This window comes from Seriola lalandi, unplaced genomic scaffold, assembly GCF_002814215.2.
Source record: "Seriola lalandi dorsalis isolate HSWRI2012SDOR001 ecotype SW California unplaced genomic scaffold, Sedor1 jcf7180002054288, whole genome shotgun sequence".
NCBI classification, from domain to species: domain Eukaryota; kingdom Metazoa; phylum Chordata; class Actinopteri; order Carangiformes; family Carangidae; genus Seriola; species Seriola lalandi.
Genome location: NW_019524841.1, coordinates 85,741 through 104,443, shown reverse-complemented (window position 1 = coordinate 104,443; position 18,703 = coordinate 85,741). Strand labels below are relative to the sequence as shown.

Genomic DNA, 18,703 nt, shown 5'->3' with positions numbered 1-18,703 from the left:
TTCCAGACTAGCCTTGATGTCACTGCCGTTTATGTTTGAGGTTCAGTGTAACTACTGAGTGACGGGTGTCAAACCCACCTTCCTCTGTAATTGCCACCTCTGCCACCTCGCGACAAAGAGCTGTTACAGAGGTGGAAAAAACAATAATGGACAATATTTCATTCAAGGCCCAGTCAACTGTGGGAGAATGACACAGGTATAACATCAAAGCACACATCAGATATCAAGCAGAGCAATCAACAGAGTACAGCCTACGCTTTGTCCACTCCGCTGTGTGACTGACAGTCTGCACTGGGTTATCAGCAAGCCTGAGTGCCTGTGACTTCTCGGCTTCTATTATCTCCCTCTTTGCACGAGCCATTCAGCATCCATGTGCTCTGTTTGAAAAAAAGAAAACACACACACACACACACACACACACTCACTCACTCACTCACTCACTCACTCCAGCTAGCCATTTACTCTGTGGTTATCTTCAAATGTCAGATGGCGAAGCACATCATGGTCAGGCTGAAACGCGTCGAGCAGAACAACTCTGGAGGACTTCACTTTCAGATCCAGCAGCAGCTCTCACGGATATTCAGCGATGTCGACTTCTTAACCTGCTCCGACTTTGTCAGAACAGCTCAACCAGCCAGCCACTGAAACTATGTTGTTATGACAGGCAATCAGCTGAATCTCCTTTTTTTTTTATTTGTGTCATTTTACCCTGAAATAGTCACATCAAATGCGTGCCTTGTGAATGAGCCAAATTCAATTGGAAAAGCCATTCTGACAATTTTCTAATGAAAGCCGTATCTTCACTTTCCTTGCATTTTACGTGCTCCGGCAGACACACGGGGAGGCTTCAGGAAGCAGGGAAAGCAGGAGTCTCCCTGAGGGGAATGCCAACAAAGGACCAGCATTGGAGTAGCACTATCAGAAGAGTCATGATAGCGACACATTCACTAATTATCACGTCTTAGCTGGCGGTGCAGGAGATAAGTAGATGTTGAATGATATCAAATGGCAGCAGAGCAATACACTTCAGCTCCTAAGGGCTTGGCTCCACATATAATCACTCTGTTATTACAAATCTTCCATTCTGCTTCACCTTAACAGGTAACACCCTTGCTGGTTTCCTTCCAATTTGCCCATGTAATAGTGCCTACAGTCAGGCTATAACACTGGAGTGTGGACACTGTAATGAGGTTCATGTATTTCATAGAAAAATCCATTTTTTCTTTTTCAGATGTTGCACACTGGAACAGTCAGAAAATAAATAATAATTCGATCCCATTTTTGCTTTTGAATGGATTCAGATTACTTTGTCTAGCGACGATTTATGTAAAATGAAAGCATCAACACAAAGCAGACAAATGACAGTGGTCAGTGTTTGCATTATCTTGGGGCTATTCACCGAAGATTGGTGTTTTCATTATGTTGGCGAGTCTATAAAGCCAGAGAATAACTCATATTTAATAATTTCGATTCATCCACACCAGCACCCGCGAGAGACGTCAAGTCATGAGCCAGCTCAAGCAATAGCTGGAATTTGTGATTAAAAAGCCCTGAGTTCAGTCACAACACGCCTCTAAATCACAACAAGAAAAACTTTCTGTAATATTACGGTCTAACTAACAAGAGCCAGGTTGCTGTTACCATGGGGACGCATGGCAAGCCTATATGGACCAAGGGCTGGGTGTAGCTGGCTTGTCAGGCCTGGGAGGAGAACAACGCTGGGGCTCAGACTGGTCCAGAAACAGAATTAGAGCAGAGAGCAGAGTCACTGTGCTGGATCAAAGACTACCTTTGTTCCTATGCTGCCTTTGGAAAGGAGCAGAACCTCTCAGCTTTCGCTTTTCCTTTGAGTCTTCCGTGACATTTTGTTTCTGTTTGAGCAAAAAGAACATACACATAAGTCGAGCAAGAAGTAAGTCAAAACAGAAAAGAGAATATGTGACTAATGGTAATAAAGTGCATGAAAGCAGCAGAGGAAGAGGCGGCGCGGCCGTGGAGGGCAGATTGTCTTGCTAATGTTCTCTGCTCTTGTAACAGGGAAGAGATAAAGTATCGCTGCTGATACCATTTTCTCCACCTAGCATTCAGCTATTTGTAAACTGCACCTGACCCGACTTGTTAAAGCAAAGTTCCTCTGATTTAGACTCTGACACTATTTCATTCCCAATTCATCTGTGATAACACTTGTCTTTGCATAGCATTTAATAATAGCTTCCAACCCTCGGGCAGCTCCGTACAGCTCTTCCACCATGCGGTTTTTCACAACAACCCTATATATGGCCAGATCTTCATAAACACACACAAATATGGATGGAGCACTTCTTCTGTCCTGTTTATAGCCTCCACTAGCTTTCTCTGGGATGAAGCTCACTTTGTGCATTCCAGAGACCTTGTGTTATGGTTTCAGGGGGCTGCATTTTGGTCTGGCTCAAAATACATCCAGACACTCTGTCTTACAGTGGACTGAATGGGCGTCCCATCTTGGGGCCTCTTATTCCAGAAGCACTTACACAGCCTTCGTCTGCTAGCTCGACTGGGTATATGCCTGACTTCGAGCTCCATCTTGCTGGGGCTTTCTTTATGTCTTGCAGTTGTTGTTGCTGATTGTTTTTCCCTATCGGGTTCACGGGGAGGCCAGTCAACAAGGTGCCATTTTACTGTTGAGGCTACAGTCTGCTCCTGGAGGGTAAAAATAGACTGCGGGAGATGAACTCAGCAGAATGGTGTTGTGTTGTTTCTTGAATCTAAAGACGAGGTTAACTTGTTCAGCCTGAGCAGCAGACCAACGACTTTTACAAGACTCTGGAGATTTCTTCAAATGTTGACCCCCCCCCCCTCTCTCCATGTCTCTCCTATGGGTCTGCACCCCCTGCTGCTGTGGAAACCAGATCCTATAATGGGAAGAGCCCACCCAACTGCTGCTGACCAGCTGGAATGAGAGTCTGGGAAGCAAAGCAAAACTGCACTCACACTGCATGGCCTTCCACCCAAACACTAACCCCCCCCCCAGTCTCCCCACAAGTGGGCCACAAAATGGAGATTATTGTTGAGCTTGTGACAGACTTAGAGAAACTCAGGCATGGCACACTTTCTGTTTTTTTTCCCCCTGATACATAATTTCATGCAGCGCAATTACAGGGTTGTCATTTTATGATAATGACAGGAGTGACATTTTGCTTATTACTACGCCAAGGTGCCTTTGATGGTGTGTTTTCTTCAAGGCTTCAAAAAAAAAAAAAAAAAAAAAAAGCCCAGTCCACTCGTTCAAATGGAGTCTTATTCATATTGATCACCAAAACACGCAAACACTTCTTTTCTCAAGGGTTTTGCCGCCTCTAATTTATATAGGCTGAATTCATAACAGAAGCATCCTTGACTCTCTTAACATTCGCAAGTTAAATATAGATTTTAGTCCACGGACAACAAAAGGAAAGCTGCACCGTTTATTCAGTTCAAACACTTTCTATTGTGCAACACGTGCTCATTGAAAGCCCCTCGAATCAAAGTTGTAGTGGCGCTGGAGATGGGGAAGTTGAGTGAGGCGAGGGGAGGGCAGGGGGCAAGAGAATATATTTACCCCAAATTCCCAGCATTCCTTAAGGCAGACAGCAAACGCAGGCTCTGGCCTCAGCACACAGGACATTAATACACTCAGCCACATGCAGGCTCAGCTAGAGGCTCTCTCAGAGGAAACACAGACACACAAGGAGCAACGAATACACACTTTACCACAGCACATGTCCCCTTCACACACGAAACTACTGTCACCATGTCATTAACAGACATGATGGACACATGCATGTGCACAGGTGACCCCCCCCGCCCCCCCGTCCTCCTATGATCTGACCTTCAGCTGCTTTTTTATGCCACCATCACCTGTCCCCACCGTCCAGCAGCCACATGTGTTTGGGTGACCCACCGAGGGACAAAGCTTCTCTCCCAGAGCTGAACGTTGACCCTGATCTAATTTTCCCAGAGATAGAGGCGACTCTTTTCCACACATTACTTGCCATGAGAGCTCGGTCTCTCTTCATGCAGCTCTTGCAGATATTCCTGACCTTTCAGGAATAACACGCAGGAAATACTTGGACCCATTGAGTCAAATTAAATGAGACGTCCACGAGTGTAAGTGGCGAAAAGCAGAAAAACAACATGGTTTGTACTGTCTCTTAGGAATATAGAAGTTTGCAATATGATGTACCTTTGGTTTGAGAGTAAATAAACTAAGGACAGGCAATTATTATGGATTCCTTTACCAAAAATAGACTCCTCTCATGGATATTCTATGCAGCCATTTTATTTGCAGATCGGTCTCAATACATCCAGCACATATTATATTTCCTTGCTGGCCTGTTATTTGACCTACGAGGAGGCAGCACAAAAGAAGTTCTGACCCCACATTCCCCCTCACTAGGAAGAACAGGCTATAATTAACTGTAGTGTTAAAGGCACGGTGCCTCTGAGACTGTAAAACAGGGTATGAATACTGAGCAAACTACTTTATCCCACAGGGCTCCTCAGACCCAATCTACCCAATCCATACTTATTCATTTATTCAGCCAACTCATGGCCTCTGACTCCGTCAGAAATGTCTAATGGGTCAAATGTGGGCTTTCCATCTTCTTCATTTCCTAATTAGACACAACATGTGGTGAAGTTCAGGAAAACTGTTTTTTTTTTTCCTTTTCCCTTGCTGTCTCTTTGTGTTTCTCTTCACACAATAAGGTTTATCTGCCACAGAAACAAGTACTAAGACGACTCACGTTGAATGAAGGTGGGTTTATTTTTGTATCCCTACCTGTGACTAAAGTATTGCTCAACTGTAAGTACAGGCTGGGGCAATGACATCAAACATGCCCTCCACAATGTGTGTCACCAGTGATACAGAGCAGCGGAGCCCCCGCCATCTGGTAAGCATCTGTCTGAGCGGTGATTCATGCATTCACACATACTCACTGTTTTAGATGTCAGCAGGCAAAGACGTGATATGCGTTAACAATTACTTTCCTGTCTGCTTCGCCCTCTCTGTTCCAGCAGAGGAGAGTGTCCTGGGTAATCATCTCATAAAATAAAACTCTTGACAAAGATATTAATGAAGTTCCTGAGGGCTAGAGTTACAATTAACTATTCTTTTCATAATCTGTGCTTGTGTCATGTGTATGAACATGTTTTGGTCCGTGCTAGCAGCCTGCCAGCAGGAGTCAGAGATATCTCAACTACTATTGGATGGATTGCCATAAAATTTTACACAGACATTCACGTTGCCTAGAGGCTGAATCCTAATAACTTGCTATTGAAATTGCTATGAAATCTGGTTCAAACATCCATAGTCATCAGGGTCCGGTCGCACAAAACAACTGATGTTTTCTTCTTAAGTATGGCACTTATGGTTTAATTTCTCCTTAGTTGAGGGAGTTACTTAAGGATGTTGCAAAGAAACTTATTTCTTTATTAACTTGGTCGTGTTGCAGTTAAGATAAAGTCAGAGATACCTTTAGATTTTTTTCCTTATTTTGGTCACTAAGGTCTTTTGTGCAACGGTTTTATCCGACTTTAAGTGAGTCCTTAATTAGACTAAGATAAGGAGAAAACCTTAAATACTTAAGTGAACATTTTAAGGTACCTTAAGGAGAAGACTTGAGGGGGTTTTGTGCAACTGTTTTTATTTTAAGGAAGCCTTAACTTAGACTTTATGGAGAATCTTAACTTAAGGCTTTTTGTGCAACTGGCCAGAACATTAATTGATTCATCTAGTACTATTATTAAGTCAAAATTTCAAGTGGCTTATGATCTGCAAGATTAATGATATTTCCATCAGTGTCTGCTGCACTTTGTGTTTTGAGCTAATTAGCAAAAGTAAGTATCATTATAACACTAAGATGGTGAACACGGGTAAACATCAGCATCTTAGCATCGTCCTCGTGATCACGTTAGCATGCTGACGTTAGCATTTTTCTCAAAGTACTGCTGTGGCTCAGTATAGCGTCACAGAGCAAACAGCATGGCTGACTCTTGTTGAATAATTCTGATTTCCCAGAGGCCACAATCAAATTGCTTGTTCAGTCTGACCAGCAGCCGCCAAACCAAAAACTACTTCATTTACGATGATAAAAAAACAACAACAAAAAACAAAGACTCCTCAAATAGAGGAGCTGGAAGCAGCATATGTTTGATATTTTTGTTTGGTAAATTACTACAATTGATTATCCAAATTGGTGTGGTTTCATTTTCTGTCAATCATTTCCCTCAAACAATAGTTCCAGCAAATACCAAGTTCGTTTCACAAATTCATTCATTCCCCTCAACTCTCAGGCTCCCTTGCTCGGGCTGCATTAATGCCAGACACGGCTGCAGACACACCAGACACGTTTTCTGGAACAGTTCTGTTCCCAGTGACAAAAACAACACAATATGCAGCACGCCTGCTACTATGGCAGTGAAAACAATGACTTAACAGAGGAACAGGCTGAAATAACCTTTCTGTCTGTCCTTTGGTTTCGCAGACTTCCTGTTTGACAAAACTAAATCCCTGTTGATGCTGGGCTTTCCGCCCTGTTTCTCTCCCTGTTTCTGTCTCTCTTTTTCATCTGTTCTTTCTTTCTGTCTTTCTGGCTGAGCCCACGTCCACTCTTCGGGTCACTGGGTACTGGCCCAATCCACACTTTTTTTCCTGCTTGTGGCAGACAGCAACGTGAACAGCCACTGTGAGGAGGAGAGCGATGGAAAGAAATGGAGAAGGAGAGTGGAAGGACACAGAGGGGTGCACAGAAATCTGAATTAGGGGAAAGGTGAAACAAGCCCGAAATAGAGAGTTAAAGACTGAGAGCGGTAACCTGTAGTAACCTGAAAGGAGACGATCAGAAAAGGAGAAGTGAGTGAAGGGTGAAGGACAAAGATAAACCAGAGTGTTGGAGAAAAAAAAACACGGGTTACGTTTAGCTGCTCTCCGACTCAGAAACACCCTCGTGGTGGTGGTGTTGGTGGGGGTCTGAGGGATGAGGGGTATGTTGTGCAGAAATAGCTGCCGGTCTGCGTGAGCGCATTACAATGTTTCAAGAGTGGTCGGCACTTTAGGTGATCAATCAACCCAGAGGAAGAGATGTCCACTTTATAACCATCAGTGGCCGGAAATGTAAGCAATGAAGAGCAAGATAGCGTTCTAAAAACCATTACACAAGACTCTTGTCCGTAGTGAAAAGGCCTGGCTTTCTCCTCTCAAACATATGGGCCGGTGCTATCTCATTAGTTTTATGCAATGCCTACATGGCAGATGAGACAGTGCAGTTCATCATCATCACATCAACCTGGCAGGCCTTCGAGGAGGAAGGAATACAGATAGGCTTTTGCAAGTAAAAAGGATAAAGCGGCACATCAGGGAATATTTACCCATCGCCCCGGAAATGTCTTGTGATCCGACACCATTAAACAATGACTGTCACGAGACACTGTTCCAGACAGAATCCTCCCCTGGAAACATGAGCTCTTCATCCCAAAGCCTTCCTCATATGGATGCGATTTCATTTTGTTGTACCTCTTGAAAATGAGTGCTGGTGGTGAGAGGGGAGTGGAAGCACACATTCTGGGACTGGGCGGGATCCAGCTGGCAAGAACTCACAAAGCTGACACAAGGACAAAGCTCCTGGCTGTGCTGGTATGGCTCTCGAACAGGACAACACACTCCTGTGCCAAATGGCCCTTGGCAACATTTTGGAAGCCACAATGGCGGCCTATTTCTAATTTATTTACATGTCTTTAAATGAATTGCTCATGCTCATGCCCTTGACCCACACTTTAAGCTACAGCAGTAGTGCAGCAGACAGATGTGGTAAATTGAATTTCATTTAGCCCGGATGACCTGGATCCTGTATTACATGCTGTGTGCTGCGGGTCACCTCTGGGGGAATTCAGGTTACTAGAGGAAGCGATACACTTACGACAGAGGCGAACTTAACTACAACAGACCCAGAGTCGAATGTATTTTTATGTGTGTATCCTCTCTGTAGCTTCATATTGTTCATTTACTGACATTCCACACCAGTGTTGGCAAACGAGAGGCTGGCACAGACCTGTAAACAGAGCCAATCAACCAGAAAACGAAACGGAGAAGCTTTCCCAGAAGGCTACACAGCCAATTATTTGATATATCAGATCAACTGCAGCTTTAGCGGAGGCTGGTGTGGGAAGTATTCAACCAGCGTGGCCAGCAAGCCGGTGTACACTGCGGAGGCTAGAGCCAATTGTTTCTGCCCCCCCCCCCAAACAACACATCCTTTTATTTCAGACAAAGCAGCCTAATAAGGTTTCATCAACTTCAATTCTGTCTCTGCTTTTCACTGTCTTTAGAGCTTTAGCCTTTTCTTCTATTCTGCTCTGAGGAAGTGAAACATCTAACCCAAAAGATTTGCAACCGGTCAAAAGAAAAATTTATGTCAAATAAATTACGAGTTTGTCATTTCCCTCCGAGAGACCTCCCAGGGGCGTATCATAAAGCAGAGATGCATGTGAAAACCCATATTTTTCTGATCTCATTTCATCAAAGAGCTGTCAGAACCGCGGGGTAATATTTAACGTTATAGACATTAAATGTCTCTAATCAATAATAACTGCTCTTAGCCCATTGCACAGTGATGACATCTTATCTCCCTCCAAAAAACTGTAAAGAGTTCTTGGTACTTCTCCCAATAATGACAGACAAAATTAGCCTCCATAGATTCCCTGCTGACCACAACCTTCCCTTATAGCAGAGAAATATGCTGCGTTGAGCGGTTTCAAACTGTTCTTTTTCGTCCGTTTTTTTTACATCCCTTGGGGAAACTACACTACATAGGTCTGCACCTCCTCTGAAACAGCAGTATTCGAAATCCTCTTGCTTGTACCCTACATACTGTCCCAACAAACTCCCTGCAAAGGGAAAAAGGCTGAGTGCAGCCTGTCATGCATCACATTGTTTGTCTTGTTATTTAGCCTTCAGTTTCAAGGACATAGCAGTTCAACACCTTCTCAATAAAATACAGCCTATATCCCCCCCTGGCCTTGAGTAGCTATATCTCCTGACATTTTTATCAGGCATTAAAATGATTTCAATCCGGCTGACATTCTCTGCAGGTCAAAGCAATACTTTCGAAAGATTTCCGGTATGTTTTGGAACTGCGCTTCATCACCGCCTCTCCTAATGTGCTTCAAATGCTGCGAATCAATCTTTTGGGCCTTTGTTTTTTTGGATCACAACCGTTCTATTTGATTGATTGTCTTGAAAGGGCAACAGGGTACAGTTTCCGGTGACATAAACTGGCTCCACATTTGCAATTTGTGTTACTAAATGGACAAAACTTCACAGTTTATTATTCAGTGTTTTTAGCCTTAACGATGTGTTGAATCTGATTCCACAGAAACAACTTCCTGTCCTCAAAATTTCCACCTTTTATTCTAAAACAAAGGCATCTCTGAAATACAGCCGCTCTTTTGTTGTGGAAAAAGATTACTCTTTTGTTGTCTTTGAAAAACAGAGCGCCAGGGTTTATATCAGGTATGAGTAAAATTAGATCACACAGCTCTACTTTTGGTATCTTTGCATTGTTTTCCTTCCAGTTTTTAAATGATTTTGGGGTTTTACGTTTTTAACGCTATGGTTGGGCTTGGCAGCTGGCTATATCACAAGCCTATTAATCCCTTAAAGTCAGTCGCACAGTGGCTGAATTAGACGGTCTCAGACAAGGTTTTGAGATCTGAAACAAAAATCCTGGTGTCGGAGCCGACTCGCCGCTCGCGGCCATCGCTGAAACCTGGAAGTTCAATCGGGTCAGTGAGACAGCCTGAGCCAGGAACTGAGCCCTCTGAGACATCTGCAGATTTCAAACATATTTGAAGTTCAGCGCGGAATCAGTCAGAACTTTTGTAGTAAGGCAACAATCAAACAAGAGAGACAAAGAGAAAAGACAGAAATTCAAGGTTTGGAGGGTCCAGGTTATGTAATAGCTTTTACCTTGACAATAAAACATAAATACTTACATCAAACAGTAAACTATCTGGGTATAGCTATAGTGGGCCTTTATAATTCATCTCTGGCTTTATAGGAAACACAACCACTGCAACCTGCATTTTCCAACCACTCATCTTCTTTCTCAAGCTCCAACTGCACCACTGTGACATGAGGTAGTAACAGTTTAAGTTTGTCACTGGGAGATGTAACCAAAGATTTCCTGAACCGTCCCATGAGCACATCAGGTGTCTCGCTTTTAGAACTAGGAGTGTTTCAGTCTGAAAAAAAAAAGTCCATTAGAAACTGAGTGGAAGAGGCCCCAGGCTCCCATCACTATCCCTAATATTTAACTGGTGATGGAGCGGACCAGTCATCCAGTGACGGGAGTCTGTCGAGACAAATGTCAAAACATAACTGCCTGTCAGGTGCAGTGAGGAAAGAGATGAAATAAAAGAGGACACACAAAAGCACAAATTTAAGGCGGGTTATTGCGCTGAAGGGAAATCCACATATGTAAGAACGGTACAAAAAGTTCTTACATCATAGCTGTTGAAAACAAACGTTAAATAGCTTTTTTCTTCATGCTGTGTGCAGCTCCGCTTGGGGGCACCCAAAAAGAGAAGAGGCAGTGCTTCTGTAGGAGGGAGGGGTGGAGAGGAGGGAGGGAAGGGGTGAGGTGGGGAGGGGTGTGGGGGGGATCAAAATCCCTAACAACCAAATCCAAGTCAAGAATCTTTCAATGTGTGAACCTCCCGTCTGCGCCACAGTCGTTGAGAGTCCGCACCGCTGCATAACTAAGACAAGGAACTACAGCGAAGGCAGTTGTTTAATGTAAGCAGCACAGAGATCCCAGGCCCTTGATTTATGAGCCAGAACAGTCTCATACTCAGACTCTAACCCTCATGAACGGTAGAGGAAAATCTGGGCCCTTGCCATTAGCAATTAACCAGCTCTAGAATAACTTGCCTGCAGCGAGCAGGGGACAAAATAAGCATTAGAAGAGGTAAACGACAACAACACCAACAACAATAATAGTCATTGTTAAAACTTATTCTTTCAGTCGGGTCTGCAGTTAATGAGATAAAGCGCTGATAAAGCCTTTCAGCTCTAATCTATTTCATGGGATTGAGATAAATTGCAGGGAGATATAAAGTGAATGTTTTATTTGTGGCAGTTCAGAGGACCTGGCCTCTTTGGTGAGACACTCTTCATTAGTGGACGACAGTAGGAGCGGAGGAAACGCTGGCATCAGACGGTGAACGGCGAGGCTTCCCTTGCATTTTGTGAATTCGCGTGCGTTGCCTTAACCAACTGTGCACCTCATTTGCTCCCACTCCCTGCTAATCGCTGAGATGTGATCCTATCTCTCAGCACACATTTCGGTTTTTCCCCCTGCGGATCTTTATTTCTCAGCGAGCTTCTCAGCTAATAAGAAGTGAATGCTGAATGTTTCAATCATCAGGTAGTTTTTTTTTTTTTTTCCTTTCTTTTCTCTTCCCTCCCAACTTCCCCTGCCTTCCTCGACATTTCCTCTCCCGTTGTAAATGATAGAAGAGGAATACAAGGAACGGCCCACTGAGCTTCCCGATTGTGTCACTTCCAATTAGCCCTTCTGAGACATCTCTGCCCTTTGGCTCACCAGCATTCAAGTTTAAAGATCTGAGCGGTGCCCCTTGTATTTTGTACCCCGCCTTCCCTCGATCTGCATACGTGTGGCTCTGGATTTGTGAGTCTATGAAAGAGAGGAATCGCGGGAAAGACAGACAAGGATTTTTTAATCCTATAACCAAAAATAGCAGCTCACTGTAATGCTCTATGTATATGGTTGCTGTGAGCTTAAAAGGAGGCTCTCCTTACATAAAAGTGCACATTTCTGAATAAACCAGCCACACTTCACCTTAATCATCCTCCATATTATACATCATTAATACTGATGTTCCTAAGTAGCTAAGCCTTTTAGAACTAGGACATCACGCGTTGTGGTGGTCCTCTGAAGATTTATCCTTCTGAAAAACCTGGCAGCTCTGTCAAAATCTGCCTGCAACCTGCTTTTCTGTCACATCACTTTTTAAAGCCCAACTGAAGTGATGGGGAGGGGGGGAGGGGGGGTTGTAAATAGCAGAGCGGTGAGCCACAGTATGCGAGCAAACGTTTTTGAGTTAATGAGAGGGCTGGAGCGCCGCAGCTTCTTAAACTAGGGCAGAGAAACTTGGGAGCTTCAGTGGACGCTTTTCCGTCCAGACCTCATGTCCCAGGAGAACACATGTGCAGAAACCAACAGTACATATAAACAAAGCTTGTGTCGTGCGGAGCTGTGTCCACTTACTATAATCAAACAAACAAAGAAGAAGACATTTCCATGGAACAGAGCTGCAGCTTGGACAGAACTCTATTTTTACGAAGAGAAAGGGCGTGGGTTCCTTTTCAACTTTAAGAGGCGCATTCTGGATCAAACCCAGAGCAGAAAATCGCGCTGACTGACCTTGGGCATGCTTGTAGCACAAATGAACCTCAATTTTCCATCATTTTATCAGTCAAACTCAAAACAAAAGATATGAACTCGTGCCAAAAGTCTGCTGCACAGAAGATTGGGTCTCACAGAGTGAAATGCAGGAGGGTATTAAGAAACTCTGAGGCACTGCTCTGAAGAGTTTTTCAGATGTTCCACTATATGTCACCCCCTCTATGTTTTTTTTTTTTTAGCTTTAAGTGAAGAAAAGCCGTTCTCAGAATACCAGCACACTTGATGTGAAATCAACAATTCAGGTTGTAAATGTAGCACGTTTTGTAGCATGTAGCACTGTGAGTGCCGCTTTAAACTGTGGTCCTGAGTTACAGGAAAAAAATGTAAACTGATCCAACATCATCAGGTGAGTAAGATGACCAATGTCTTACTGGAAGACTTTTCATTTCCTGTGGAGCCCGGGTATCTGAGGAAATGATGGCTTTTCTGGGCTGACAGCAGAAAAGTTGGCCAGAGGTAGAATCTATCAAGACTATCAGGATTTCTATGTCTCCTTGTTTCCTCGCTAATGTGATTTTGTTTTCATGAATAACACTTTATGTTGAAGAGTACCAAATAAATTTGATGAGAAGTTAATTACAGCCATTAAAACCTCCCAAATCTATGCAAACATCTATATCTTAGCTTAGAGAGAATCTGTAGTCTTTAAATGCAAAGTGAAGCATAAGCAGTATGTGATCTGACTGTTAAAACCTTCACAGTCCCAGATCTCATCATGACTGTAATCAGAGCATCTGTACTGTACTCCCCCAGTCAGATGAAAACTACCCACTAACCACACTGTGGAGGCAGTGTCAAGACTGATACACCAACATACACAGAAGAAGAGAAAAACGTAATCTTACCTCCTACGAACTGGATGCCACCGGCCACACGACCAATAGTACGTGAGATGAGGTCAGAGATGCAGCAGCCCATGAGAGCGGTGAGCGCCACCAGCAGGAGGAGGCCGCATCCCACGCCCGTCACCACCGTGCAGATCCTCCACTCCAGACTTGGGATGCCGTTGAAGGAGGCGTAGCGCCCACACTGCTCCAGCATCACCGTGGCCTGCCTCTCTTCATCCCTCACAGGGTAGGAGCACCGTCTGAACGTGCCAAAGGACACGGGCTTGTCCATCTGTGTCCCCAGCAGCCAGTAGGGCATGAAGAAGCCAACGCAGGAGGCTGCAGCACACAGCAGGGACAGCAGGGCCCAGATAACACCCGTGCATGTCAGACTAGACGCCATGGTAAACAGTCTGCGAACGGTTCACACAGTCCCTGAACTAACAGCAGTTATATGAGCAGTCACTGTGTTGTGGGAAGCCTTGCAGTGAGCATTTAACACAAGCAGTCTTCACCTTCTCAGTGACTCCGGGTCCCTGTCAGGAGGAAGAGAAACATCCAGACTGAGCACTGGCAGAAAAATCACAGCAGGAACAAGTTGTTGGCTTTTGGAATAATGTGAAAAATCACAGTTGGAAACCAGAAACATGTCGCCCATCATTAGAAAATGCAGCATGAACACAACAACTCAACAACAAGAATCACAGATATGAAAGTATCCAAGGAAGAGAGTCTCACTCATTAACAGAGCTTCCATAATAACATGATCAGTCAGGCATGGCTGATACTTGATTGATTAGTTAGATCTGTTTTTCTGTGCAGACTTAAAAGATGGAATCAGCAGATATATAGACAAATAAAACTGGACGTGGTTCAATAACAGATTACTCAATATTGATTCAATACAATTATGATTTCATTAATACATAATGGTAAACATTATCAAACTAAAGCCAATCAATAATCAGCTCAAGTTTGATAAACCGACTGGCAATGATTATCTCCATCTTACTTATTTCTTCTCTTTATTATCAATCATATAGAAATGTTAAGAAATTTTAAAAAATGTCTTAGTTATTGGGTTAAACACTCACACACAGGCAGCAGTGCATATGCAGAGTAACACCAGTTTATCCTGTATAGGCAGCCTATTATTGGGACTGGTATTATGAAGTATAGCTGCTGAGAATTTTGTATAATGTGGACAGCAGTTTTAACCCTTCAACAAACCAGCAATATCACCCATATAATGAACTTTAAAACGACCACAGCACAACTGCAAACAATACAGTCTATGACATGTTATGAGACTATGATGGAATACCCATGAAGTACCACTAAACTGGACATTTAGTCCAGGAAACACACGACAAGTCCCTGCAGAAACAATCACTACAGGAACACACAGTGGTTTTTCGTTAGGGGTGACCTCAAGGAACACGTCGTATGATCGCAGTGCTCCGGCTGTCGGAATGTGAACAACGTAAACACTGCTAAAGAAAATGAAAAAGAAGAAAGCTTACATGTTGGGGGAGCCCCGGAATGAGGTGCGCTCGGTGTAGTACACTGAGAGGTTATTTCCATCTGCGGACTCCAGCTATGTTGGGTCTCCGAGCAAACTTTTCTCCAGTCGAAGAGAAACAGAGAAGAAATGCGTTCGACCTGAGAGTGTAAATCCAAAAAGTGACCGCAGAATCCCCTCACTAATCACTTCCTCCTCATCAATGCATTTAACCGAGGCGATGATCAATTATTCACTACCGTGCGGTGCAGAGACATGCGGCGCTGTCTGACTGGACTCCCGTTTCCACATTCCTGCTCTCAGAGAGAGAGAGAGCAAGAGAGAGAGAGAGAGAGAGGGAGAGAGAGAGAGAGAGAGAGAGGGGGGGGGGGGGGGGGGGGGGGGCGAGTCCATGAAACACTCTCGGGAGGTGACCATCAATCACACAAATCCCCACCCAGGGGCTGGACTCACCGCTACTATCATTCCCTTCATGCTCCCGATGCGTTCACTGATGCCTCGGAAAATGCTAAAGTTGTTCCGGATGTAACAATCCTGATTCTAGGAAACCTCAATTGAGTTGCTGTGGCGATGAAAGTGAGGGACATTAAAGTGATGAAATTATTGGTGTGGTATAGTATCAGCATGATGGTAAACATTGAGAGTCATCACTTCAGTCACCACAGTCTTCACTTTTAGAGATCAAGTCAGGTCTATTATGTGGCACAAGTTGACAGGGTGTTAAGTTTTTTTCTGTGATTTGTTTTTTTGAATGACTAAATGTTTGTTATTGTTGTGGTTTAACATTTTCATACAAATATTTGTTTTGAGGGTTAGTTTGTGCTGATCTAATTTTGGGTTTAAAGACTTTTTTCTCAATTTTTATTGTATGGCATCTGTTTTCTTGAGACAGTATTGGAAATAATCTGTTATCCTTTGGATTCAATGTTTTTACAGCCATAAAGTAAATACGATTAAAGGAACATTTTTTGTTAGAATTTGTTGGTTTTAAGCAGCACAATCAAATGTTTTAATGGACTAAAAGAAAATCAAAAATATCATGATGCTTAACACTATGCATAACCCAATGTATTAACATTTACATTTAGCCTACCTGTACAAAGCCCAATATAAAGCCCAGAGTATAACAAAATGGATGGACTTATCAGCTGTGTGTTAGAGTGTTAATTACACAAGTTGTTATTGTTATTACCCTTCACAAACCTTAGCCGAATGACCCAAAAACCTTTAAAAATTGAGTTTTGGGTCAAAAATGTCTATAAAACTATTGACTATCTTTGAAAGTTTATTTGTGAGTTTTTTTTTATTTACTTTTTAAAATATCAGTTTCTGATTTTTCCATGCACATGCACGGTCAGGTCGGTTTCTGTTTTTCAGTCATGCTTAGATAGGTGTTTGAGAGTATTCCCATGACTATAGAACAAAAGGATGACATGAAAATAGTTTGGTCCAATTATTTAGAAACAGGTCATTTAACTATTCAAAATGTATATAATAAAAACAGATGAAGTCATGAATTTTGATAGTAAATTGCAACTTACTACGTACTGTTTTAATCTCAATTCAATTGATGAATTTCCAAGACACATTATTTACGGCTGGAATTAATTAAAAGTAGACTTTCCAACAGCACTTGAACGCAGCATCGTTCTTATATTTTCTTGTGACTGTGTGAAAACCCTAGACTGGATATACATAAGTGAACAGAGAGAAAGATAGAGGAAATTAGCAGTAGAGCTGTAATTTGGAGATCTCTTTATATTATTTGTCTCTATTATCTTTTAAAAGATAATCTGAGACATATGCCAGACCAGTAAACTGGAATAAAATGAGCCACTTGAGCCAACTCGAGCTCTGCATGAAGCATATGACCTGTAAACCCATTAACATGTTTTAGGACGTGTTGTTCACAGAACTCGGAGGAACTCACTGGAACAACACAATTTCAATGTTTTGCCTAATGGCTTTCCAGTTGGTTGAAGGAATGAGCAGCCTAAACAGTGAGCAATTATTATATTTGTGTGAAATCATCATCATCAGTCTTCGGTAGACCATCCCCATCGAACAAAAAATAACAAATTACTTGAGCAGAAATAAATAACTCCGTAGTGGAACCTTGTATCGTCCCCCCTCAGTAATATACGCGCCGGCCGGACGATGATTTCAGACGGACCAAAACATAATTCAGAAAAGTTGACGTGGAGGTGTTCGTCTACGATGGCTGATATTAAAGTAGAACTTTCTGGTGACAGCTCCGCTGTAATCCAGAATCCAAATGCGTCTTCTCAACCCAATAACCCGCTGTCAAGGAAGCTAAACAAAATACTGGAAACGAGGCTTGACAATGACAAGGTATGTTGGAAGACGTTAGCTTCCTGCTAGCTAGCTAACTGTAGCTAAATCTCCAAGCTAGCCGCGTTTCAGCTGGAGGGAAAAAAACAGTAACAACGTCAACATAAATATTAATGTATTTAACAATTAGCATGTTGCTGTAGTCGTTAAGTGAGTGTTGCGTTGACTCATGTTTTCGAGTCTTATTTGTAGCACCACCTGGAAGTTTACCCTGCGTGTTCTGCAAGTGAGACACGAAGGCTGTTAAAAGACTGACATTAACATTATAATGTTATTTTTTGTGCTTTCAGGAGATGCTGGAGGCTCTTCAGGCTCTGTCCGTGTTCTTCACGGAAAACAGTTTGCGCACCAGGAGAAATCTTCGGGGTGACATAGAGAGACGAAGTCTGGCCATCAATGAGGAGTTCGCACGAATATTTAAAGAAGTAAAGGAGGTAAGATACAGCATTGACAGAAATGCAATCTACTATGGATGATTTAAAAAAAATCAACCATATCATTGAGGCAGAACAGACTTTGGCAAAATATATGGCAGTGATTCTGGGATGAGGAAACGTTTACAGAGACTGTTAAGCAGGTTCACCTTTAAATTTCTATCTATATTGTGCAAAAGAGCACAGAATGGTGAACGATCTTTGTAACTTTAAAAGATGCGGTTTCTTGTTAAAAAAGAAAAAGAGAAATTAAAAGTTTTACAGTCGCCAGAGGCAGAACTCATCTAGTAAAAGGGCATATTTAATTGTGGGGAACGAGATACAACTTTTAAAAATGCTTTGATCCGCACTAGTGTAAGTTTTCAGGGTGGTGTATGTAGGATTCCTGCAAAATCAAATTGCAGTAACAATCGCAGTATCAAAGACTGTAGTGAAAAATCTGTGATTCAAGCATCCTACTTCTCAACATTTGTTTGCAGCATTAAGGCAACACACTGTATCATAACTATTTCAAAATACTGTCATGAGCATCTTTAATACACAGAGGTGCCTCTCCAGATCTGCCTCAGTGCTGCTTTAACTGTGACTTCACGTCCCCCACAGGAGCTTGAAAGTGTTCACGAGGATGTCCAGGCCATGAGCACATGTTGTGAAGAAATGACCAACAGATTAAAGGTACAGCAATAATCTGTATATGCTGTTTGAAAAATCTCCTGTACATGTAATTATTTAATGTAGTTAAACTGAGTATTCACAACAACAGTGGGGGATATATTAGTGTAGACTTGACATATTATTAATATGTTTGCAAGTCATATTTATAAAAGCAGTAACTTTTCTTCAACAGGCTGCAAAGGACCAAACTCAAGACCTCATAGTAAAAACCAACAAGCTTCAGGGAGAAAAGTGAGTTAAATCTTAAGAGTGAAAGAGTGTGTGTGTGTGTGTGTGTGTGTGTGTGTGTGTGTGTGTGTGTGTGTGTGTTTGTTAACTTTGTAACTTGACACATATTTGAAATAAGATTGACACAACAAGGCAGTGGGAAAATGTCCTCAAGATTAAAAC

The 18,703-nt window shown here is 42.7% G+C and overlaps 2 protein-coding genes across 5 annotated transcripts in view; one reads left to right on the top strand and one right to left on the bottom strand.

The window, feature by feature from the left end:
* Nucleotides 1-15,165, bottom strand: part of LOC111654760 (LHFPL tetraspan subfamily member 6 protein) — a 43,526-nt gene extending 28,361 nt beyond the window's left edge. Inside the window, exons 1-2 of the mRNA XM_023405892.2 lie at nucleotides 14,854-15,165; nucleotides 13,349-13,866 (exon numbers count right to left, since the gene is read on the bottom strand). Coding sequence (XP_023261660.1) covers nucleotides 13,349-13,733 — 385 coding nt within the window. The 5' untranslated portion in view covers nucleotides 13,734-13,866; nucleotides 14,854-15,165. The remainder of the gene's footprint in view (nucleotides 1-13,348; nucleotides 13,867-14,853) is intronic.
* A 1,848-nt stretch (nucleotides 15,166-17,013) lies between these two features.
* cog6 (component of oligomeric golgi complex 6) overlaps nucleotides 17,014-18,703 on the top strand; it is a 36,775-nt gene continuing 35,085 nt past the window's right edge. For all 4 annotated transcript variants that reach the window (XM_087173877.1, XM_023405885.2, XM_087173874.1 and 1 more), the window contains exons 1-4: nucleotides 17,014-17,204; nucleotides 17,495-17,638; nucleotides 18,242-18,313; nucleotides 18,486-18,544. In XM_087173877.1, the coding sequence (XP_087030003.1) occupies nucleotides 17,070-17,204; nucleotides 17,495-17,638; nucleotides 18,242-18,313; nucleotides 18,486-18,544 (410 nt within the window). In that variant the 5' untranslated portion in view covers nucleotides 17,014-17,069. The remainder of the gene's footprint in view (nucleotides 17,205-17,494; nucleotides 17,639-18,241; nucleotides 18,314-18,485; nucleotides 18,545-18,703) is intronic.